At 42.0% G+C, this 25,029-nt stretch overlaps 2 protein-coding genes across 5 annotated transcripts; one reads left to right on the plus strand and one right to left on the minus strand.

Annotated features, from left to right (window-relative positions):
• Window positions 1-173: 173 nt before the first annotated feature.
• LOC106643257 (SET and MYND domain containing, class 4, member 3) lies at window positions 174-3,565 on the plus strand. Its single transcript, XM_014358314.2, has 9 exons — window positions 174-308; window positions 633-1,000; window positions 1,091-1,445; window positions 1,551-1,742; window positions 1,842-2,158; window positions 2,249-2,457; window positions 2,586-2,710; window positions 2,823-3,032; window positions 3,117-3,565. Exons 1-9 carry the CDS (start codon window positions 304-306, stop codon window positions 3,442-3,444), a joined length of 2,109 nt encoding a protein of 702 aa, XP_014213800.2. The 5' UTR covers window positions 174-303; the 3' UTR covers window positions 3,445-3,565.
• Window positions 3,566-4,181: 616 nt separating this feature from the next.
• Window positions 4,182-24,889, minus strand: poe (E3 ubiquitin-protein ligase-like protein poe). Of its 4 annotated transcripts, none has more exons than XM_089589697.1 (43): window positions 24,768-24,889; window positions 23,752-23,849; window positions 23,213-23,658; window positions 22,592-23,116; window positions 22,349-22,512; window positions 21,918-22,270; window positions 21,680-21,831; window positions 21,215-21,610; window positions 21,009-21,132; window positions 20,706-20,932; window positions 20,178-20,387; window positions 19,936-20,102; window positions 19,718-19,859; window positions 19,373-19,626; window positions 18,997-19,300; window positions 18,776-18,933; window positions 18,464-18,697; window positions 18,175-18,386; window positions 17,953-18,098; window positions 17,608-17,696; window positions 17,334-17,516; window positions 16,582-17,258; window positions 16,285-16,487; window positions 16,019-16,178; window positions 14,394-15,936; window positions 14,145-14,300; window positions 13,996-14,028; window positions 13,674-13,872; window positions 13,402-13,591; window positions 12,943-13,326; window positions 12,418-12,860; window positions 12,222-12,335; window positions 11,930-12,133; window positions 9,456-11,843; window positions 7,757-9,359; window positions 7,294-7,661; window positions 6,387-7,199; window positions 6,166-6,300; window positions 5,743-6,084; window positions 5,199-5,653; window positions 4,778-5,102; window positions 4,522-4,681; window positions 4,182-4,442 (listed from the first exon to the last, which is right to left on the minus strand). In XM_089589697.1, the coding sequence occupies exons 1-43, from the start codon at window positions 24,887-24,889 to the stop codon at window positions 4,378-4,380; spliced, it is 15,666 nt and encodes a 5,221-aa protein (XP_089445823.1). In that variant the 3' UTR covers window positions 4,182-4,377. The 4 variants fall into 4 exon arrangements, with proteins under 4 accessions (XP_089445823.1, XP_014213804.2, XP_089445824.1 ...); XM_014358318.3 differs by having other exon boundaries at window positions 17,334-17,525; window positions 17,608-17,826; window positions 17,921-18,098; XM_089589698.1 differs by lacking the exon at window positions 13,996-14,028.
• Between the last annotated feature and the right edge of the window lie 140 nt (window positions 24,890-25,029).

The raw sequence follows: 25,029 nt of genomic DNA on the forward strand, positions 1-25,029 counted from the left end.
CCCTCCTATAAAAGAGAAATTTGTTTTACGTCTTACCGGGGCCTAAAATAGAAACCAACTGAACTAAAATAGCTGCAGCACTTTGACGAAAAAGTATAGCAGTGGCGGTGTAGAGCTGTGCTCTCTAAGCTCGGCAGTACCGAGGGAGCCTCGATTACGATGACGATGTGCATTTAAATAAAGTGTCGTTTACCCCGGATGGGAAGCCTTTAGTTGTCATCATTCAAAGATATTCTTTAACGTTTACTCCAACGTTCGCTTCGTGCAATACACATTGATTCCTGAAGAAAAATATACGTACCCATGGCGTAAGTTGTATTGAATTTTCGTTTCGCCCACAATACGTTGTCAATTAACATTGTTATCGATTTACACGTATAGATTTTCAACGTGTTTCGTTTATCCTAACAACGGTTAACCGAACAATTTGTGGGAAAGAAAAAAAAAAACGTCAACTCTACAAGTTGATGCGAAAATCGCGTAGTTGTAAGGGTGTTGAAGTTTTTTTTTTTTTCCCACCCGTGTAAGCATATATATACATATAAACACCACGTGTGTTGTAATGCGGCTATCAAAGAATTTCCGAAGCATAAAATTGCAAATAAAAGAGTAAAGCAAGTCTAACGAAACAGCGACGACATGTTGGAGGATTACTTCACGGACGAGTTCAAAGAGAGCTACCTGCAACTGGAGGACGAGCCCGAGTACGAGGCCGGCGAGTTCTTCTGCGAGAACCTAATGAAAGCCCGGGCCTCGGTCTCGGCCGAGCAGTTCCGCCGGTTTTCCGGCCTCGACGGCAACGGGGCCCGGGTCGCCTTCCTCATGAGCCTACCGGCCACCCACGAGTTGCCGATCATGGCCGATTACAACTACGACACCAAGAGCGCCAGCCGGGCCAGGTCCCTCAAGGCTTCCGGCAACACGGCCTTCGGCCTGGGCCACTACGAGGTCGCCATCGACGAGTACAACGACGCTGCCGTTCTCGCCCCCACCAACGAGGGTGAGTGTACATACGCGCACCACCAACATAAGCTGTACAATCGTATACGCACGTAGAGGTTGATCGGGCCAAGTGTCCCGTGTGCCGCAGAGCTAGCCGTGATTCTGGCCAACCGGTCTGCCGCGTTGTACCACCTGGAGCGCTACCAGGTGGCGCTGGGCGACTGCGACGAGGCCTTGAAGACCGGCTACCCGGGCCAGCTGCTCTACAAGCTCGAGGAGCGCCGGGCCCGGTGCCTCCTGGCCCTCAAGCGCCACCTCGAGGCGGTCGACTCGTTCAAAAGGGCCATACGGGCCCTCGACGACGCCCGCGAGCTCGCGCCCGATAAAAAGGCGAAGCTCGAGGCGGACATGAGGGTGATGCTCGCTGTGCTGCTCAAGGGGGAACAGCTGAGCCAACGGTCGGGCCCGACCAGGCAACAACTCCTCCATATGGAGAAAAAACGGTTTGTTCTCGACCCATTGCGTGTACACGTGTATATATATATATATACGTACACAGGTGAGTTATACTGCATATACGTGTCCGTTCTTTGATGTTGGGTGTAAAGGGCCGAGGAGAGAGACGCCACGCCGAGGATGAGGGAGCGCAACCCCGTGTACCCGGCGTGTAGCAAGGCCGTCGAAGTGAGGGACGCGGGTGGCGACGTGGGACGATACGCCGTAGCTACGAGGGACATCCGGCCCGGGGAGATCCTCGTCGTCGAAAGGCCCCACTGCGCCACGATTTTGGCCGAAAAACGGTCAGTGCGTGTTCCAATCAGTATACCTATGTCCTTTGTATACCACATCTATACTTTTCCGGCTTGTGTGTATATATATATGTATATGTATGTATACAGTTTGACGCATTGCCACTGGTGCACCGTGCGTGTAACCGCGGCGTACCCCGCGGGCTGTGGGGTGTGCACTTGGGTCGCCTACTGCAGTACCGGCTGCCGGGACGCGGACGCCCGGGTCCACGAGTTCGAGTGCGGGATCCTCGGGCCCCTCTGGAGCACCAACACCTCGGTGACGTGCGTCCTCGCGCTGCGCGCCGTCATCCAGCAGCCGTTCGCCGATTTTGTGGAGCTGAGGGTGGACGAGCTCCGGGGGAGGGCCAAGCCGAGCAGAGCCAGGCCCTACCTGGCCTCGGACTACGGGACTTTTTACAATTTGGGTACGTCCGCGGTGACGAGTTTGGCTGCGTTGATCGTATAATATACACACATCGATGCATCGTTATAACTTGTTGGCTTCGCTGATGCAGTCACTCACGAGTCGGAGAGAACGGCCGAGGACCTCTTCCACCGGGCGTACATGGCGGGGTGGCTGCTACGGGTCCTCAAGACGACTTCGTACGTGCCGGACGCCCTTAAGACCCCGGATACGGCGGACCAGCCCTTGTCCGGGCCCGAAGTCTTGATCGCGGACGCGATTTTGCACCACATACAGCTCCTCCAGTTCAACTCCCACGAGGTGCGGTACGACAACAATAATAATAATAATATTGATGATGATGACGATATGTATATATTTATGCACACGCGTGTGTGGTTTTTGGGTCAATATGTATTTAACCGTAATGATGAAACGTATTTGGGAAGATATCCGAATTCGTGAGGCCCCGTAAAAGGCCCCACTTGACGAATGGGAGGAGCGAGTTCGTCGGTGGTGGGGTTTACCCGACGGTGGCGCTATTCAACCACTCGTGCAATCCCGGAGTCGTCAGGTTTTTTTTTTTCAAACTTTTCTACACATTTTTTTTTTTTTTTTTTTTTTTATGTACATAAATATAATTATATACACGCGTGTGGTAAGTATACAAATACTTTTGACGGCAGATACTTTGTCGGCAACGCGATGGTCGTTCGAGCCATCCGATCTATTCCAGCTGGTGGGGAAATTTCCGAGAATTACGGGCCGATATTCACCGCGGAGGAGGAGAGCGAGAGAAAGCGTCACCTGCGACTTCAGTACTGGTTCGACTGCAATTGCGAGGCGTGTAGGGACCATTGGCCCCTTTTGGGGAACATCGATGCGAATATTTTGAGGTGGGTGTATACACTATATTGTCTCTTTGCACTTGAAACTTTCGTGGGTTTGACGAGCGAGCAAATTTTTTTTCCTTCGAATAGATTCAAATGTGACACGGGGCCTTCCTGTGGCAATGTTTTGCTAGTCGATGCAAGCACCGATTCGTTTATGATCTCGTGCTCAAAGTGCGGCAAAAGTACGAACATATTGAAGGGGTTGAAAGCCATACAGGACACGGATTCGCTTTACAAAGCGGCCAAGCGACACCTCCAGGATAACAAACCCGAAGAAGCATCAAAGTCTTACGTGGAGGTTTTGAAGGTTTTGGACGAAAGCTTGGCTCTGCCCATCAAAGATTACCATCTTTGCCAACAACACTTGCGCACCTGCATGCTAGCACTGGGCAATGCAGCTATCGAAAAGTTTTAACATTTCCGTTCATCATCAATTGGTATAAATTATTATTTGTACATCCGAAGAGGAAAATTATATATACAAGAATGAAAAAACATTTTTCAAAAATATAGATTCGTCTGATTTCTTTTTTTAATTTCTCTCTTTTCTCGTCGTGGTATTTTTGTAAATAGGCATAATACGTCCTTGTCCGAGTACTTAAGACGTGGCGTATCGGAGCCCTGCATAAGACTAGCTCGTAGCCTGTTTCTAATAGTAAGTGTGCCATTTTTTTTTTCTTTTTTTTTTCCATCCCACTGACTCTATATACGTATACGTATAGTGGAGAGAATAAGTAGAATATGAAAAAAGAAACATGATATAATATAAAATTTTCCAGCAACATTTTTTATCGTCAAAAAGTAAGCTTTTACCAAAAAAAACATGAGCCCTTTAAATTCATTTGTGTGTGTGTGTGTGTGTGTGTGCGTGTAATATATATGTAAGCTTGTGTAATACACGTATAATATACATTTGTATACCCAGGTTTATTATACCTCTACAATACGAAAACAACATGAAAAAAGCATGTAGCAATATAGTAATATGAAAAATATATGAATAAAAAAAAACATCAGCTCTATCAATAATATATTTGTCCAGGAATTTATCAACAGCAGAGCAAGTGGAGTAAGACCTTCTTATTTTTTGTTATGCATAAAAAGGAGGGTACACAAAAACATGAATATTTTTTTAAAGTAATGAATTTATGTTATTTTTTAATTGAATTTATTTGTAAGGTACATTTTTAACAATTCTTGCAATTTATACAAGGCTACAAAATTTATACTTTTGGTTTTCATCACATGATTATAACGAACGCAAATTGATAAAAAAAAAAAAAAGAAAAAAAGAAAGGCAGTTAGTTTTCAACGAGTTTTAAAATAAAAAATAAAAACCATTGCTTGATTAGGCGAGACTTTGCAAAAGATCAGTTATAAACATCGAGGGGTTGGGAATTTCTTCGAGAAGTCCTGTAAATAGAATAAAATAAAATTTGTAATTCTTGTCATTATTATTATACTATGATAAAATAAAATATTTCATACTGACCTGAAACATCGCAAAATTCATCGAAACTTGCACATGGCAGCAGCTCGTCTCGGTAAGCTGCAAGAATTTTTTCCGATGCTTTTAACAAAGCTTCATCATTATGTCGAACGTATTCAGCCAAGACAGCTGGCCATTGATCATCACTCAAAACATTGACTTTCTGCAAATACAACACAATCGTTATTTAACGCCTTATCTTAATTTGACAGCGTTAAATAAAAATCAAACACAATCAGATTGGAAAATAAACATTTACTTTGAAAAAGTGTGCGTAGATACAGTCAACGAGACCAAAGAAAATCAGTGCACTTTTATAAACTGAATAATCTTTAACGGTGGCGTCAGCCAGCGTTTTGGTCGTTGCCGAAGGCGAAACAAACCGCTGGTGCGCAAGCAATATCAGTCTTCGTAGGTGTACCAATTTCGAGCGCTTCCAGCGTTCCGGCGTTAAAAGCAACATGGACAGGGTACACTGATAAAGTGGGCCTTCGGCATCATAAGAGCTATCCAGCCAGGCTGAGCTGGGTGATGATTCTAGGTAGGTAACAAGCGACTTTTCCTCCCTAGGTGCTGATCTCGTACTAATTGAACCCATTACGAATATTTGATATAATGATTTTAATGTGCACAAAAGATGTGTAGTTCATAAAGAAACTTGATATTGCTTTGATACTCACGTATTAATAACGTAAAGGGCCATGTGAATGAGGTAGGGAATAATATGAATGTTCGACTGAGGGCCACCTCCACCTGCATCATGGTGCAAGCTCTTCTCTTGCGCAAAACGTAAAAGCAACAGCTTTAGGTCGTGAACTGTAGACGTGTAGGAGATATCCCTATGTCCAGTGCACTCCTGGAGATAAGTGTTGTGTCTAGCTAAACAGCTCGCGAAAGCTGATTCTGGCACTTGTGGTCCCCAAAGAGGCAATAGACCGTTGCATTTGGTGTTAGCGTTCTGCAAAGCGGCACTCTCCCACTCATCACGCGCTCGAGCCAGTCGCACTGCTGACATGTGACAGTCCACGTGTACAACGTTAAAGTGCGAGACCGTTGTGTAGCCCATCGTTTTGCGTTGCTTCGTTTCGAACTCTTCTACGTTGCAACGCTTGGTAAACGTGTAAATACCCAGAACCTGTCAAGAGAAAAATTATTCATCGATGAATAAAAAAGCTCTGTCTTTTGACATAAAGAAATAACGCTGATCGACATCATCAAACACACCATATTCGGTTTGAATTTATAGCCTTCCCGGCAGATAACACAAACGAGGCCAGTCTCATCGCCAAGATCCTCCATTTGTTGCAGTATAGCACCGCTCGCTGTCACTTGTCCCTTGTCATTTGTTCGCATGCCTAAGGCACCAAGTTGCCGTTCGCGCATAGCCATCGCCAGCCTTTTCTTTTCGTTACGTGTATGTTGACGCACCTCCTCAATCAGCTCAGCGACCTTTTTATTCGTGCACAAAGCTTCCAGCAAGTTCTCGGCCAACGAGCCCACGTGTTCGTTCGACGATACTTGTTCTAGCCTGTGAATGATGCTGATGGTGATTTGCGACGCTGCAAGCTGAAAAATCGAAAGATAAATGAGTTTCTGATCAGAATTTGCTTCAGCACGAAATTGATTTTTGTTCGATTGAAAACTTACTTGCGTTGGTTCGTGGTCCGTTGCCAAGCCCGTGAGGAATCTCAAGATGTATTTCAATGCCGGTTTCGATATGAATTCCTTGAGCTCGTCACTGTCTGTTCTCACAAGGGTTGGTTTAACACAAGGCGCATGAACCTGAAAATAGAATTGAACAGTCCATTGCTTAAAGTTTCTCGAGTACAAAGTGGATTCTCAGATGATCAAACATTTATCAATCTTACCGTGATGTACTCGAACGCTTCTTTAACAATACCCATGTTGATCATGTGATCCTTCAAGGTATTGCCAATCGCGTTTCTTTCGATTCCTTGAGTCAACACACAAAACAGCTCGAGTTTCTGTTCATCCTCTACAGTGTGTTCATAATCGAATTTATAGAAATTCAGGACAGGTTTGAAGTAATTGCAGAGAAGCTCCATTTTATCTGGGTTGCCGTAGGTCAGCGCCGCAAGCACCCTCGCCAAATGTTGAAGGACGCTTACACTTTGCCTCACTGCCGTTGACTGAGTACACGAGAGTAGGGCTTTCACGTGTTCGGGACTGCCGAGGGTGCGCGAGAACTCCTCGAATTTTTCCAACGGCTGAGAAGCTGCATTAGCCAAGATCGTCTCCATGATGTCGAGCAATTGTTCGGTAACTTTCGACTGCGTATTATCAGAATCGCTTGCAAGACAGCGTTGCAGAACGTCGAGCAGTACAGTCACGGCTCCCAATTCGGGTCTGCTCAGGACATCTTGGTTCTTTTTTACTTTGACCGAAAGTCTAAACAGTTTCAACAATACTTGGAGCAATGGCCTGGCCCGGCTCACGTCTTGAATCGCCGCAATACGATCGAGCATCACCTGCAATCCACCACAATCCGCCAAAACGTTTGCCATCTTGTACACTTCTTCGTTGTTCACCTCCTGTTCACTGTTGGCGTTTAAAGTTTCAACAAATTCTTCAGTCGCGTCGCCGAGAAGACCGCGCATCCTGTAAACGACACGCATCGCATCGCACTCGCCGCCTTCCTGTACCCAAACTTTTTTGTATACCTTGGGTAAAATAAAAAATTTAATATTAATTTTTTTTTTTTTTTTTTTTTATATACATATCAACTATTAAGCCAATCGTTTCGAGATATCTTACCTCTTTGACAGGAAGATCTAAGCTTATGATTTTATTATTTACGAGCAATTCCATTCCATTGTCGTCTTCTAGCAACGCTACTAGTTCGCAGTCTTGGCAAATTTTGTTTTTAACATCGCGCATAAGTGGCCCTAGACCTGGTTCTAAACTACTGTACGGATTTCCTAACATACGCCCCTGTAAAAAGTCCTCCTGTTGCGGATCCTTTTCCAACGTCAAAAAGAACTCCCCTACGTCGTTCTCCTCGGGATAAATAATCGAGCACAGTCTTTCAAATATAAATACAGGAGTTCGTACGTCCTGGGGACTGTATTTTTGTACGGTTTCAACACACACCGCCATAAACGCTTTCGTTTCTTCTTCAGTACCTACAAATACCCACAAGTAAAATATCATAACCAAAGTAACCTACACTCTTTTGACAAGAATTAAAAAAAATAAAATAGTAGCTTCGAATACCAACCAGTGGTCATTTCTTCAAGGAGTTCGAGCAGCTTTTCTTGCGTATCATCAATCAGTCTCGTTCTCTGTACAACCAATCTTCTCAGCGACAGATAACCATTGAGCACTGCCCCCACTAGTCTGCCCTTGTAATGTTGCTTAATGTTCTCCTGATCCAAGAAGGTCGACAACAGCTCCGTGAGCATTTTAAGTGAGTAGCCCTGCGCTAAATCGCTCGTAAGGGTCGTTTCCTCGAGCCTGTGCAACTCGGCGATCTCCTTGGTCAGTAAATTAGCCAGGATGTTGAGCACACCTCTGACAGCGAGGAACTGCTTCCAAGGCACTTGCTTAATCAGGCTTTGATAGAGATTCAGGTATTCGGCGCTGCTTTCGCCGGCGACGCACAACTCGTCCAGGTAGCTTGTAAGCAGAAGCAGGACCTCTTTTTTGCGTTCGGTGCCCTGGCAGAGATTTTCGACCATGTTGCAGACGACCTGGCGAGCAAGGCGCGAGCTTGGGTTGAATATGACCTCCTTGAGCCACGAGCCGTTGGTGAGCTTGAGAGACTGTAAACCGCGCAAGTGCGCGCAACGATAATACCAGCGATAACCGTATTTCTCGCTGAGATAGAGGATTCGAGCTTCCTCCTTCTTTAGAGGTTTGTTCTGCTGCGCATCTGTTTTCTTTGACGGCATTCGCTTGAGCCACTCGTTATAAGAGTGCTTGTTGTCGCCGCGTAGCCATTCGCCAAGGTCAATACTGACTCCTTCGGGAGGCTGAACCGTGGCCAAGGACTCGATGGTTTTGTCCTTGTTTTTTTTCGAGGCAGGCTGTTCGGGCTTGAGCAAACTCTGCAAAATCTTCAGGCACGGTAAAATAATACTTCCCATGACGACTGGGCTCTTGGAGTCCTTGCAGGCCATCAGGAACAGCTGCATGACGCATCTGAGTTTTTGCTCCCAACACGAATCCTCTTTCTGTATCAAAGCGCCCAGAAGAGCCATCTCGTGTCTTACTGCCGTCGACAGATCCGACGTGACCACCCTACCTCTAAGAGTCATCGTGACCCTGTTTGTCAGCAGTGCGCACAGCTCTTTTGTCGATTGGGTATTGTCACGAGTGACAAGACACAACAGCTGCCTGACCTCCTCCTGCACCTGTACAGTTCCTCGCCTCAAATTGTGTTCGACCAGTTCTTGGATGAGCCCCTGTTTGCAGAGCACTTCGCGCGCAACGCTGTTTGTCGCCAGAGCTCGAAGTAGCGTGAGACAATGCTCGGTGGCAGCTGAAGCGCAACCGTAGCATCGCCCGACGACCGGAGTAGCCACGGTATTGCTGCTCACCGAGTCCTTATCCTTTTCAGTTTCTTCGGGAATGATCGAGCCACGATGGGTCACGCTCTGTCCACGTTGATTGCGATCGTAGGCAACTAGTTCACGCCTGCAGGCCAACACGCGCTGGATGATTTTGCTTAACTCTTCGAACGACGTTTTACAATCGCTGCAGTACTTTGTGGCCAACAGCTGAATGGCTCGATTCACTTGGTTGTTGGATCCACTGGCGGTCGCCTGAGTTACCACGTTGTCTTCCAACGAACGGTCCAGTCGGTGCTCGGAAATCTTTAGCTGCGTTAAATAAAAATTGGATGTTCAAATGAGAAATATTTAATAGAAAATAAATAATAAATAGCAACTACATGACTTTGAAGATTAATTACTAACCAAAAGTGTCTCGAGCGTTGGTTTGTGCGTGATCAAGGCCTTGTAGACCCTGTCGGCTTTTTCCAAGTGCGTGTTTATAGCAAATACCGTCTTCTTCCGATCTTCGTCGCTTTCGATGGGATCGACGGCACAACAAGGCCTCGCTGTCAATGTGTAATCAAACTTGGCATACTTGCAAAAGCCACAGGCATGACACAGGAACGGATCCTTTTCATCGTAATTGATGGCACGGCACTTGTGACATTGGTAAACATTTTCACCACAATTGGCGCAAACGCCCGGGTTGGCCGGCACACTGGCCGAACAGCGAGGACACTGGAGCGTCTCAGACGAAGCCTGAATGTTTTCGTAGAAATCGGCGTACTCGATCATTAGATTGCACGCAACGATCGGTAACTGGAACTCCATTTTAACTTCGGTCTGGCCTTGCCCGAGGTTTGCTCTCTTCGCCTTGTGCCACATGGCAGGTTTGTTCTTGAGCTCTACTATGGCTTGAACCGTTCTGTTGTTGTAGTAAACGTTGATGGCGCGAACCATCTTTGTACGTTTCAAGTCGCTTATACGCAAAGTTATGCGGCTGACGTTGTGACTACTCGTGAGTTTGATGATTTGCGTGGTCGTGGTGAATTTTGAGTCCATTTTTATAGAGGACAATTTGATTATAGCCATTGGTACTTCCGGATTGTTGCACACGAGACAAGGCTCGCTCTCCAAATAATAACCATCGAGCTCAACGTACTGAGCAAGATTAGCGTACAAATTAGCATTGGGATGACGCGAGAGAACTTGGTTCTGAGCGTGCAATACCGCGACGGCTTGCTCCATGTAATAGTGCATTTTTTTACTACTGTGAGGAGCTCTGAGAGAGAAGAAGCCAACAAGATCGACAAACTGCGCAGCCTTGCGACCGTAAATCGGTAGGTATGGCCACAAACGCCATAAAAGATCAAGTAGACTCTCTTGGTCGGTGGCATTGGAATGTTTGTACATGGCTTGAACTAGAGAATGGGCTTGCCAACGTATATTCGTGTTATTTGTTTCTAGCAGGAACGTCTGTATGAATTTAGTGAGCAAAGCTTGTGGGACTTGCTTTTGAACCTGCTCGACTAACGTAATGCACTGAGTTTCTTCGAATTTAGCTTCGGTGTCGGAATCTTCGGATTTCTCGCGTTCCCGCCTCTCTTTACTGTTGATGGCTGACTTTACGTCCTTGCCCTTGACATCTTTCGATTTGGATGACGAACATACTGCGCACTGGAGCAGCTGCAGAACAGTCGGACTGATACCTTCGTCTAACAACGTGGAAACAGTAAACAAATACGATAAAACGTTGTTATTTTTCAGGCAGAATCGTTGCCAATTGCCCGTTCGGTTTGTAGCTATCTCGACGCAATACTTTAAATGCTCGATCAGTTCTACCAAGGAATCATAGGGCAAATTGATCGAATGGGGCAAAGGTTGCGAGACGTCGTAGCCACCGTTGTTACAGCATTGTTGTACGGCTTTTACGTGAGAAACCAACGCATGAAGATCACGAAGTTGTCGGTACTTTTCTTTGTTGCCGCAAATAAACAATAATAATTTTCGGACTTGTCGACGCACGAACGGCGTTTGGTAGGACATCATGTACTCGCAAAGATAGTAGTACCAGGACTGTTGATCAAAGGCCGGTTGAACCGTACCAGTTTCAGCGTACTTGTGCACTTGATAAGGCAATCTTAGAGCCATTTCCGTTAATAATTGAGGATACGGTTCGAAAACGTCATTTGCGTGGCCTTTAACGTACAACCGTAAAAAGAACGGTGACATGTCGGGAGGTGAAGTAGCGAGGTGCTCTTTAAGCAGCTGTCCTCCAATGGCTACTCCCGACTCATCAGAAGAAACTGTCTTCCAGTATTCTAATAATGCTTTTAGTAAGGCCAAGCAATACTCAATGACCCCTGACTTGCTTAAGGTAGCAGCTGTCATTTGCGACGTGAAGTTCGAACATTCAGATTGTCCTTTGGTATTGTACTTTGATCGTGACATCAAAACGCTTAGCAATCGCATAATCACGAGATGAACTTCTCTCTTGTTCGTTCTATCCGTAACGCCATTCACATCTGGCTTTTCCATGTTGAGTTCTTTGACAAACAAGTCAAGCAACTCGGCGAAACATATTCTGTCCCTTTCGTCCTGGCTATCAAGATCAGACGTCAACATTAGAATGACCTGCATGAAAGGAATGGCCCGAACTCCAGGAACAACAGACAGACTGGGAATGAACTGCATCAGTCTATCTAGTAGAAGAAGTCGCACGTCGTGCAAATTTTTCGTTATCTCCCCGGCAATTTCGTTCTCTTGCTCGATTCCTTGTTCTTGTTCGGTGTTTCCATCTTGTCCAGTACCCTGCAATAATTATGTTAACGTGAATTTGGTTGTCCTACATAACCTATACGTATGAGAATAAAATTGAGCTATATATATTTTCTCACCGCGAACGTGGTCGGTGCACTGGTTGAGCTACTTTCAGATCGAGCTTGTTGATTGGATCGGTTTCCACTGGCAGACATACCGTCACCCTGACCATCTCCGTATGCTGAACTGCGACCTGATACACTGTGTTCACCCATTATACTATCAACAACACTTCCACCGCTTTCACTACCTCCACTTTCACTGCCACCCTTGCTGCCACCCTTTTTTTTTTGAAAATACAACAACAACAAAAGAGCGTGTTAATTAAGACAATATATTGTTATGATGTATTACATAAAATTTACTTACCTGTTCTGCAGGTGACGTTCTCAGTGTGCTTCCGTCCGTTGCTGCGGTTGACCCTTCGTCATCCGAGCCACCAGCTGAAGCAGTAGTGTCAGAATAATGGCCTGCCTCTTGTACCTGGAAAAGAAAACGTGAAGAGATTCAGTTTATAAGTTAAATCCATTTTGATTGTAATTAATCGAATTGAAAATAAACATACTTGAGCTGCTCCATGAGCTTGCACTAAGCCCTGAGCAGCCAGGGCTTGTAAGCTTTGCAAAGCTTGTCCACTGAAATTCTGCAATCCTTCTAGTCCAGATAGATTTGCAAAGCCTTGTTGTAATCCCTGGAGTGCCTGTATCTGGGCACCACCCTCTTGATCCTGAAGACTAAGGGCTATGGCAAACTCAACCATGGCATCGTCATCCTCAGGATGGGGCATGTCAAGGAGCTGAGGAAAAGCACCTGGGCCGAGAAGTGCTTCAAGAGGATTACGGGCGGCTGCACCACCAGCTGCCTGGTTACCACCCTCTGCACCCAGCAGCAATGATACTACGTTATCCACGTCAAGTTGCTCGTCTCCCTCGACGGACTCAGCTGGTTGAGGTGGCGGTGGTGGTGGCACTATAGGTGCAGGATTCTCTTCAACTTCGACTGTTGTTACTAAAATATAATGAAATAAGTATCAACTTCATTTGGTTCAGGAAAAAACTTATTTATAATAAAATATAAACGTTCTACGCACTCGAGGAACTGTAATGTGGTGGACTTGGTATGTACACTTTGCGTCTCTTAAATCGAGGTCGAAGTACTTTGATAATAGCTTGTTTAGTGGTAAAACTGATTGTCGCATCAGAGCTGAGCAAAAGTTGCAAGTACAGTTTGGCCGCGAGTGGAGTGAAGCCATCCACATCGCAAATAGTAAAAGCGTGAATGATCTCGATGATTGCATGAATAACAGCTTCGGTGTGAGTGAGACCAGGAACAACTACAGGTGCCAATGCCAAGTTATTTGGATAAGCAGCGTGCAACAACCATAACACATCCATGATTTGAAGCATCAAATGCGGCTCAGTATTATCGGCAGGAGCTTTGCTTTTGTCTGATTTTTCTTGATCAAAGATTGGAACTGTAGGAAAAAAAAAAAAAAAAAATTATTAGTGTTTTTTCTGGATAAAGGTACACAAAATGTGTATGGACTTACTTGAATTTTCATCAATAACTTTGGTTGAATGCTGCTCAGCAAATTTGTACAAGTTTTGTGGTCGGCTTACTGCTATGCTTCTGACGATCAAGACTAATCGATAAAAGTTTTCTGCATCAATGTCACTAGGATCATCCAAGTTGCGCATAGTTTTTAATGTACTAAGGGCATGGGTCAACAAAACTTGGTCCTTGAAAATTAATATGAAAATTTAATGATAGTTATTATTGAAGAAAATATAAATATTCAGTTAAAAGTTTCGTTCGACCTACCTTTAGGGAATGATATGCTGATTTTGAACTGTGCAAAGCAGCTAAGAGGGCAGTTGTGTGAACTTGTACTGTCGGCGGTGTTGGAAGGATAAGTATGTTAGAAGCAACTTCGACGGCAGTCTGTTTGAGGGCTGCTTTTGTCTCATCATTTGATAAAGTGAATGACGATTCTAATACTTCAAGAATACTGGAAACCATTCTAAAAATTTGTATGTCCGATTATTTTATAGTTTCAACTTAATGATTCGGTGAAAAAGGGTAAATTAAACATAAACTAAAAATATCCCTAATAATTGTATACGAATCCTGCAACAACTCTTACCTTTCGATTTTAATTGACTCATCCTTAGTTGGTCTGATTGCATTATAATAATAATTAATGACATTAAAAATTGTTCATCGTTTCAGTTATATTATAAAATTCAACGAGTTAAATACGCACTTAAGTAATTTTTTAATTATTGTTCTTACTTGTCAATAGAGTTCAAAGGTGTGGGTGAAACCGTCGAATTTTCCGCGTCGTTGCTCGTTGCAGTACCGGACGTTGGTTGGGCGGGTGTTATTTGACCCCCAGGAATTTCTTCTGACTCCTCCGGCCATCCAAACGTATCTTTTGTCTTTCCATAACTGTAGAAAAAAAAAAAAAAAAAAAAAAAAATTCGATAGAAAAATTAATGTACGCAAATCACTAATATCGTAATACACGTAGGTTCTCCTTACACTTTTATCGAATCAACCATTATGATACCCTCGGGATCTTGCGAAGGGCCAAAGGTAACAGTAAGCTTTTTGTCAGCCTGTAAGCTTTCCTCTCTCGTCAAAGGTATATCGAACCACCGACTACGCGTCATGGTTGTTCTGACGCTTCGGCCGAACACTTCAACGTAGAGCGGAGCCCGTTGCACGTCCTGTGAGCCCACCTGCACTCTGATTCCAGTCATGACCAAGGTGGCATCGTTGTTTGTGATCTCAATCACGAAACCCATCGCCTTGGTCGAAACTACGTACATGCCGGTAGTGTTTAAGCGATGCTTTATTTGCGACACATTGTACACTTGAAGTACATCGTTGCCACCGAATTCGACATCGTTCATTGCTTGACACTGCTCGAAAAAGTCTATGGGGAAGTTAACCGAGCTCGAGGGCTTGCTCGTCTTCAGGGCTTTTTTCTTTTTCGTTTGTTTCATGCTTGAAGTCAAGCCTACGGGCTGTACGCTAGACGACATCCAAAATCCAGTCTGTTCCATTGCAGCCATGTATATCCTCAAACTACCGTCTTCGCAAAGTAGTATGAGAGTTGTGCGGTACTCGGCGTTTGAGCTCGGATGCCGTATCGCTACCATGTCCATGATCTTGGCTTTAGCTGGTGTTACTTTGATCTCTTGAATAAGAATCGCTCCAGGTTTGATCATCAGAATAACGGGGTTGTTGCTGGTCTGAAGTACGGAACAAACTAGTCCCGGATGATTGGCTACCTCGCTCCACTGGCACAATGGCTGTGGCTGACTGTTATTCGACTTGTTACCGCCCGAGCAACCATTAGCTTTATTGGAAACACTGATCATGCTCACTAGTTCGATGACGTCGATATTCTTCATGGGAGCGACGAAACTCTTGCCACTTGCGTAACTAAAAAACAGCAGTTGCAGTGCGTGCGAGTAATATATCGAAACCCCACCACCGCAGACTTGGCCATTATCTTTGATCTCTGGGTGGAAGACTTCGAGAGTGTGGGTAACATAAAATGGTCCATGTTTAGCCAGACTTTCCTCGTCCATGGCTTGGCTATAAATGTAACCAGCTGACGACATGAGCAACATATGAAACTCATCATTTTCAGTATGAATGAACGTGCAGTCTCTAATTTTGCCTGTCGGAACGAGGAAGTAATACAGCGGGCTCAACGCGTCTTTGCTCAGGTCGTATATCTTAACAAAGTCAGCAGTGACGAGGGCCAACTGGGTCTGCGATCCCGGAAGCCAAATTGCCTTGATGATAAAGTTACCGGTCTCCAATTGGGGGTGCAACACCAAATGGTCCGAGACGGATCCCAAACTGTTGAATGTCAATACGTGGCAATCTTTTAAGCCGCAAACAGCGAGAAAGTCTTCGTTCCACTGATTGCCCATCATGGAGAGAACCGTGAACGGAATCGGAGCCGTCGCGAGTCTCGTTAAAGTAAGCTTTCGTTTTGACGAATCAGCTTGCTTTAAAAGAGCACTCAACTGAAGTACGGTAATTTTGCCTTTCTCGTGTGACACAGCTGAAACACAAGTATAATTTAACCGTGTGTCGGGCATTCGTTTGATCAGTTACAAATTGAAAATCAAAAATTTTTTTTTTACCAAGATGCTGCCGTTTGCCATGCGGAGAAGATAAACAACACATTGCCACGCGTCTAATCATGTGAGCCGATAGAAGCTGCCGTATAGTCTGGCCTTGGTCACCAGAGTAGTTCATTCTGACATTCTCGAAGGCTCCCTCTTGTGAGCCCAACGTGGGTAGCTAGAAAAATAATTAAATAAGAATTGAGTAACAGGGCACAGATATTTGAGGGGAAAAAACGAAATACCTAATAAATAACGCATCTAGCCCGGTATTTATCACTCACCATAAGTTGATCCGTGTGCTCAAACTTCTTTTGTGAGTAGAACAATTCCGCCAGAGCCGCTTGTGCTCTTGCATGACATCCAACTGGCGAGAACTTTTGGCATGAAAGCTCGACTGCTGGTATTAAGGCACGTGACAATTGTACTAACGATGATACTAGACCACTACCCCATAACTTCGACAGTATCCAGTCCTTGGAGCTTTCTAAAAATAAAAATAATCACAAATATTTGACAGTTCTAACAAGTTAATTAAAAAATTCGACTCGGCTGTTTCATTCGCTGGCCCATTTATTTACCCAATTGTTTGGCAAGAGCTAGCTGCTTTTGCTTGTCCTTGCTGTTTTTATCGTGCTTTTCGTTGAAGTGAACAGGACTGGAGACTCTACGTCTCAGACTACTCGGCAACAACATATTGTTATCCGTTATTCCGGAATTATTGTGATACGACGCACCATTGTTGATTGGGTGCTCAGAACTCTGGGGGCTTCTTTTTGACAGAGCCTGGCACGAGACATCCTCTTTGGCCCCACAATCACAGAAGAAATTACCATACTTGGCATAGCTGACGTCGTGGCCTCGGTGGCAGACCTTGGCACAGACCGAACAAACGCCCACGCCGTCAACCATGTTACAAGTATGACAGTGATACCAATGCTGGTTCATGAATTCCTTTTGAGTTGTTGTAAAGGTGCACAATTTGTTGCAGAGGCTGTCCTCGTCTGAGTCCTCAGCACCACTATCATCCTCGTCGTGCGCAATATCATCAATCCAGTCGCTGTCAGTAATGTCATTCATCGGCTGGGCACCTTCCCAGGGTGGACTAGTCGCCCGATCCTGTACGGCTAATAGCTTCTGCGGACATACGGCTTTTACAATGTCTGCTATGTAACTCAATATACAGCAGCCTGCCTCGATGAACGATGACGATGACTTGTCGAGATTCTTTGGATCTTTGCTCAGCAGGTGTTGTTTGCTGAAAAAACAAAGTTCATGTCAATGTGGTGTTGCTCTTGACTAGAGAAAAATGACATTAAAAAATCCATTGTACCATAATTCTATCCACTCGGTAGCAGATTGAAAAAGTATAACGTGGCCCTTGTCATTACCCGCGTCAGCCAATGTTGACATCACTTGCATTAATTCTGCAAAGCTTACTCCCTCCGGTGTGGTAGATAAAATGCGATAAGCTATAGGTATAACTGCTTGAAGAATGGTCACAGATACTCCATCACTGATATTACTTTAATGATGCAAAATACAAAATTAAAATTTGCGTGGAATAATCAGGGATGAATTTTCTATATTTTAAAATAAGCTGTTACCTGTTTTCTTTCACTATGTAATTAGTAAGAGCCCGAAGTAACTGATTATTTTCTTGCAAAGATTGCTGTTCATCGTTGGATATTGATATCTGATTATTAGATGGTGTAGTATCCGTCGTTAACGGCACCTGCGGCTGACTTGTCATTTGTTCGTTGTTTGGTACATTGTTTGAGGTATCGTTCTTTGGTGCTTCTTCTGCATTGGTAACAACAGATGCTCTGGAAATTTTTTTTTTGTGGTTAATCATTTTGTAACCGTTGAAATTTTCAATTAAACTGACTAGTGAAAAAAAAAAAAAAAAATTATTCTTACGTAGGTACCGACAAAGTCGTCGGAGTTGGCACGTTGGCCGTTGAAGAGCTGGGTGACAAGCTTGCGGAACCGAGAATAACGTGTGCCAACCAGGATTGAAGTTTTTCGTTCTCAACTTTAGCGAGATTAGACACAGATCTACAAAGTGCCTCAAGATTTCCCTCGTTATCTTTTTCGGCTGTTAAAAGTGTTATTTTTCACTCATTGGTCAACAATAACTAACAATTGTACACATTGATTTAGTCTGTACTTACCCGCTTTAAAAAGTTTATTGAAGAAATGCAAAACGTAGTTACTGAACTGTTGTGATGACTGTGGGGATGCGACTGATAAAAGGACAGAAATAAGAGTTCTATTTGTACTTGGTGCAAAGAATTGGTCCAAGGCTTTGCAGCCTACTGGTTTTTCTAAAAGCTGTTCCCAATATTTAATGCAGTGTTTTAAAATCTTTCCGTCGATCGATATGCTAAAAATTATAGAATATTACAGTGATGGGAAACGTTTACAAATATTGAATATCAAAGAATTTTAACTATTTCTTACTTGATCGCATCTTCTGAGTTACTAGTGTAGTCGACAATTAAATTGTACGTGTGGTTAAGCACGAATAAATGCTCTCTAATTTGCCGTGATTCGCTTTCTGGTTCACCAATCAAAATATTCAGAGTCTTTGATGCCATTTCATGAAAGTATTCCGTTCTCATGTCCATCGTTAAAGCAATCAGAATATCTGTGGCGTAATTTCGAATGTCGGAATTTTCTTGTGCCGATGCAATGCTTTGATAAGTAAAAAATGTAAAAATGAGTAATTGCAAATGTATCAACGAATTTAAGTAAATAAAATTCAAAATTTACTTTATGTATTCCATGATAAACGTGACTAAGGAATGCAACAAATTCTTGAGAGACGAATTGATGGAAAACGATGCAGCTTCCGACAATGAGCTAATGTGATGGTTCATTGTAGCCAAAATATAACTCTCGGCCGGAATAATATCATTAGCATACGTATTCTAGAGTAAAAAAATGGTTTCAAAAGGGAATGGTTCCAAAATACTTTAAAAAAAATGGCATACCCATGGAACTTGAGCAACGTTAATGGCTTTCCATTTATCGAGCACAGATCGTACGTTGTTTGGTAGCATACTAATCAACCCAGCTTCGCTTGCCCAATTCGCACCACTCATACAAATAACTTCATCAAACACGAGGAAATCTCTCAAAGTGTACTTTTTACTGCCTTCCGCAGTTTCTTGAATTTGATACAAAATGTTAGATCGGCATGACGATAAGATCGCGTCGGTCAATGACAAAATGTGCGGCAGTGTTTCGACAACTTGTTTGTGAACAATTGTAGAAGAATCTGCTGTTTGCTGAATTCTGCAGCGAAAAATAATTGTTACAAAAATTTATGGAATTTTTCAACGAGTCAAAAGAAATAAAATGTATTACTTGGAAGCTTCGATGTTGTCGTCCAACAAAACTTGTAGTTTGCCGATAACTGCGGACAAAATGCAAAGCGAACTCAATTTTGGCAGTGACGATTTAGGTATCATTTTGTCACTTGTGTTAACTTCTGGTTTCAATGATTTAATACAGTTCTTGGCAATAGCTATGTCATATTTTAGCGAATCGACGGTAGAGGAAACGGTCTTCAATAAATTTTCAGCGTACTGAGTGTACATTCCTTGTTTAACTAAGCAATCCTGTATGAAATATTTTTAACATAAATATTTCAAAATTTAAAACCACCAAGTTCCAATATATGTATTAAAATTTGTTAGTTAATAATCTTACCTTCATCCAACCAGCAAATGATTTATATGCCGTTCGAGGTCCCCATATCAAAGAATGAAGTAGCAGGGGACCTGCAGGAATTTCTTCGCCCAAAGCTAGCTTATCCACATAAGGAGTTGATGGTGGCAACAAAAGCAGCAATCTAATTGCAATACATTCAGTTATGTTATATTGGTCAAAAAACTCATTTCATCAAGCTTTATGCAAGAATACAATACCTCCAACAAATAGAAAAACAGTATTGAGTTGCACATAAACCGGTAAAGCTTAACTTATCTTTTCTTGGTAAACTAGTTTGATTCAATATATTTAAAACATCAATAAGAGCTTCAACTAATAACGGATATTTCAACTTGTCTGGTGTTCCCAAAATAAAGTTACAAGCCTATGAATAAAAAATTGATCAGGTTAGTATTTTCCACACAATACAATAATAAGACAAAAAAATGAATAAAAATACCAATCCGTCTAATTTGGGTGTATCCTGATTGTTAAAGTCATAAGCTGTAAGATTATAGAACCGTGGTTTCATGGAAAATTCGTCTTGTGGCCCATACTTGCGATAATTATCTTCAATTTCCTTCCACGATGTATATATTCTTGATGCTTGTTTATTTCCTTCCTTAGTATCGGAAATAAGACTAGTAGCAGAAAACAGATTCCATTGAACCTGAGAAAATTCCAATTAAAGGGTCAAATACTCATGAAATAATGGCAAATGTGATTTATATTCACAAGTTTGTTCGAGATTTTTACTACCGTACAATTTTCACTATCAAACAGACGGCCCTGGTATCTCAAACTAGTATTTAATAAACTAATTTTTATTACTATAGCATATGCAAGTATGTTAAAGCGATGTATGATCAATGAAATGACAAACAGTGAATGAAATGATGTAAAAATAATATCAGTATTGAGAAACTGATACTGTTGTACTGCAATATGCATTTAAAAATTATAAAAAGTATAATTCGAATCATCTTACTTGCTCTAGTAAACTTGAAGGAGCATCATACAAATGTTTCATCATGTACTCCAGCAAAAGCAATAATCGCGACAGATGCAATATTTGCGAGTCTTTCATAGGACTTTTAATTGCTTCGCTACATCTAACTGTGCCACCACCAGTCAGAAGGAGAACTGACTTCTTTTGCATCAAGTTCAATGAGTGAAAGAGAAATAAAACAAGTTGAGCATGTTCTACGTTGAAATCTATAAACAAAAAGTCAATGTAATAAGTGATAACAAGATTCATACGCATTTATAATTAATGTGTTGAAAAATTTACCTTCGTTATTAGTTTCGAAAGTCGTTGGAGGATTACAAACGTTTTCGACTATTGTTGTAATTAATCGTTGCCAAATACTAATGCAAGCGGTTTCCTTTTCCAACTGTGGTTTTAACAAGAGTATCTACAAAACGAAAAAAAAACGAAACATAAAATACAATATTGTTAGTATCTTGAGTGAAAAGTGTGAAAATGTGTATATTTACCTGAGCAAGAACACTAAGAGTTCTAGGATAAACTTGCAATGGCCATGAAGAAGAGCTAGCGTTTTCCGTGGACCATGGACTAACTCCCAAGTGGTGAAGTAAAGTATTCTGAAGAGTTTCGCTTAAAGTATTTCGCGCTAGCAGGTTGTGTGTGAACCGACTTAAAGCTTGGGAAAATTCAAAATACATCGCACCCAACGTGGCACCATAAAAAACGGAGATAGTACCCGTTTCTGTGTGAGCTGTTTCATAATCCAAGTCTCTTATTATCGCAGCTAATATCACCATTTGTTGTTCTACCAATCCATTGACTACGTAATCTCTCACATAAGCACTTCTACTTCCGATCAAATACTGATTCATGAATTGGAAAATTTGGGTTGCCAAAGAAATGTACTGTAAAACGACGTTTTATTTAGTATTGCGGTAAAAATAAACGCGCAAGATACTGTAAAATATTTTTACCCCATGGGGCTCCTTGTTGTCAGGAACAACTGTTGCACTCCGTTCAGTACTGACTTCCTCATTAACTTCTTTTGTGGTGTTAGTTTGTGCACCATCAGATGAATCTAAAGTTTCTTCAAACCAGAGTCCTAAAATAGGCTCACTGTCTTCCTCTATACATGAAAAAAAAAAAAAAAAAAAAAAATGCAGTGTAATAATAATAATTTACTTAAAAAATGTTAAAGAAACAAATTAGTACCTTGATCAGTCGAACTTTCAGAACAGCTGTAAAGATCTTCATAATAAGTGGTAGAGTCAGACTGGCTCAATGCATCACCTTCAAGAGGATGCTTTTGCACTCTCTTGAGCGTGCACGCCTTCCGATAGCTTATGGTGGCTAAGTAAAATAACAGGTGATTTAGAGGTGCAGCTTGAAAAAAAGTTGCCACTCTTTCCAAAGCTGTAGCAGTAGCTAAAATCTCCAAAGGAGCCAATTCGGGTGGTTGAGCTTGCTCTATACCAGCCTCAACATTGACATCCTCCAGAAGAGCACCCATCAACGTTAGAGCGTGCGATGCTAGGGCTACTGATAAAACACCAAAACCTTGTTGCCTGCAAGAAAAACTTATTTGAAATTCGGCTCCATGTTGTCACCTTACATGAATAAACTAGGTGAAAAATAAGACTTACACTTTCATTAAATTTATTCTACCACTACCATCACGTACTTTACTAGGCGATTTACCCTTTTCCTCTTTACTTTTATCAGCTATACTGAAGCTGCTTACTGAAAGTTGAGCTTGTAAGCCAGCGACAAGGAGCCAAACTCCCATTAACAAGTGATTTTGCAGTATCTAAAAGTACATATTAAACATATTTCAACTAATATAATAATAATTTTAATTTTTATGCACACAAAGCTTTCAATCTTACGTGTCCACCAGCTCGTGTGCTATTTTTAATAATATTCGAGACTAGGGTGAAAATTTCTAAACTTCTTTCCACAACTGTGATAGCCAAAGAATCGTATTCTTCCTCTGTACTTTTGGTACTTTGGCCACTCTGTTGATTTGCATTTGAATTCGAACTACATTTTGGTGAGATAGCATTTGTAATCCCAACAATACTTGACGCTGTAGCGTTTGCGATCGAGCAGTAGAGACATGACATAGTGAGAAGTGATAATTTCTCTAATTTAGCTGGCGTCAACGGTTCGAGAATTGGCAATGAAACAACGCTATGTACAATATTGATGTCGTTGACGACTGAATGAAGACTGTGGCGAATTGTGTGAGCTTCGGACTGATTTGCAGGCAGACAAAAGCTTTTCCTGTTCAAATATGCTTGATATTTTCGGGCAAAGCGCGACAAGTGTGGCAAATTGGAACACATGTTCAAAAGCATGTCACCTGCACCCATACTTTGCAGCGTGTTTATATTATTTGCAATGAACATCATCTAATTACGCAATAAAACGAAAAAAAATTTCAAAAATTTTATGAGATGCATTGCGAATTTATAAAAAAAAAAAAAAAATACATATAATTTACTCACTCTAGTGTCCGTTCCTTGCTCGCTATTTGCAGCCTCTGAATTAGTTTTGTTTGTTGTGTCAAGCACATTGTCACTTGGAATGGCAAAATCTTGTAAAGGCATGGTCAGCTGTTCCAGAATACTCGTTGACAGATCGCTGCGAGCACGTTTTGTCTCTTTAATTGGTTGTGGTGTGCTTTCTTTTTCTCCACTTGTTGGTGAATTTTTTACGCTTTGAGGCAGTTTTGCATTCTTCATAATTGCAATCAGTGCAACTTCTTCTGACTTTGCAAGCAACGCTTGTCCCACGCATAGTGCTTTGATTGGTAATAACAATTGTTTTGTGGTTAGAATTGTTGGAGCATTGCTTTCTCCTGATTGTGAATTTTGTTGAGGCAGTTTGCCAATCAAATATTTTAATAATATGGAACATGCTTGCCAAACAGTAGGTATTTGGCTTTTAGAGACTGAAAAAAAGACAAAAATTATTAATGAAAAAATAACAACTCTAACATGTAAGAGATTTTCACAAAGAAAATAATAACAACAATTATACATACAGGTATTTGCACAGGAACCAATATAATCTGCTGTCAAAGCAGCAAATGACGTATAAAATGCTACATATTCTTCATCATGTGATTCTAACTCTGTCTCGCTGTAAAAACCATATAGCACACTTAGTAAATATATGATTAACTTGCGTTTTTACAATTTTCATAGAAAAAGATGTCACGTGATGCAATACTCAAGTGAGTAATCTTCTGTATATGGAATGAGTCATTTATTTTTCAAAGCTATCTCAAGAGCTTGCTCTGCTATAATTTAATATAATACCGAGAGATTTTTATGTTTATAGGATACAATCAATTCATTAAATTCATGAGCACTATCATAAACAAATCACAAATGCTCTGTGTAGCAGGCCAACATAAGAAAAGGTTAAATGGTGTTGAACTATTACATCAACAATAATTACGAGTCGAAAATAAAACCCCAAAGCTTGAGCTTATTAAAATTGCCTACAACACAAAGAATTATTTCGCTAGAATATATGCTTTAAAGTACCATTTTTAATCGTTGACCAATAACTTTAACAGAGAAGAAAAACAGCTCAGTTTTTCCCGAGAAATGTTGTACCATCGACAATAAATAACATAGGATTCTATGAAAAAAAAGTCATAATAGAAGTAGTCCAACTAATTAAGTTAATCAACGAATGTGTTTCCTGTTCTTAAACAAAATAACAAAATCCCAAGTCCAGCACCATGAATTGCAAAAACTCGCAAATGAATGCCAAAAATAGTACCACCCTCAAATATAAATATTGGCAACGAAAATCATACAAGAACCTAATAAATATTCAAGAAAGCCAAGAAAAAGAAAATTTCCGAGATATATAATTTCTTTTATCTCTCTCTCTCTCTCTCTCTCTTATACACTCCCAAGAGAAAAAGAGAGAGAGAGCGATCCATTTCTGTACTGTCACCTTGGCTGACGAGAGCACAAGCACGAGTTAAGATAGCGAATATCTCAGCTTCCAAGCTGTATTTTAATGTAAAATTTAATAAACAACCTTCGTATTACTGCCTTGACTAGTTCGATAACATCGTTTTTGTTAAAAGATCCACAAGAAGCTGACAAAATCGGTTTAATCACGGAACTCCAGTCGACGATACCACCGCTCTTGGCTGCCATCTTGAAGTACACTGCTCAATCAATCAGGGTGGCCAACTCTACGACTCTACGAGATAACCAAACCGGGAGAGAGTACCCCTGCACACACACATGGCACACACACACTATCGACCAATGAAATGGAATGAAAGTGCTCACAC

Source organism: Copidosoma floridanum, unplaced genomic scaffold (genome assembly GCF_036245765.1).
Source record: "Copidosoma floridanum isolate Cflo_tuat_1 unplaced genomic scaffold, Cflo_Japanese_pri ptg000009l, whole genome shotgun sequence".
Classification (NCBI taxonomy): domain Eukaryota; kingdom Metazoa; phylum Arthropoda; class Insecta; order Hymenoptera; family Encyrtidae; genus Copidosoma; species Copidosoma floridanum.

Excerpts from the sequence above, each read along its gene's own strand:
- poe (XM_014358318.3), bottom strand. The coding sequence starts at position 24,889 with ATGGCAGCCAAGAGCGGTGGTATCGTCGACTGGAGTTCCGTGATTAAA. Across the intron at positions 20,388-20,705 it reads CTTCAAGTTTACTAGAGCAA|GTTCAATGGAATCTGTTTTC; the intron begins GTAAGATGATTC and ends GAATTTTCTCAG. Across the intron at positions 6,301-6,386 it reads AAGCGTTCGAGTACATCACG|GTTCATGCGCCTTGTGTTAA; the intron begins GTAAGATTGATA and ends TTCTATTTTCAG.
- LOC106643257 (XM_014358314.2), top strand. Across the intron at positions 1,446-1,550 it reads CTCCATATGGAGAAAAAACG|GGCCGAGGAGAGAGACGCCA; the intron begins GTTTGTTCTCGA and ends TTGGGTGTAAAG. Across the intron at positions 2,711-2,822 it reads TGCAATCCCGGAGTCGTCAG|ATACTTTGTCGGCAACGCGA; the intron begins GTTTTTTTTTTT and ends TTTTGACGGCAG.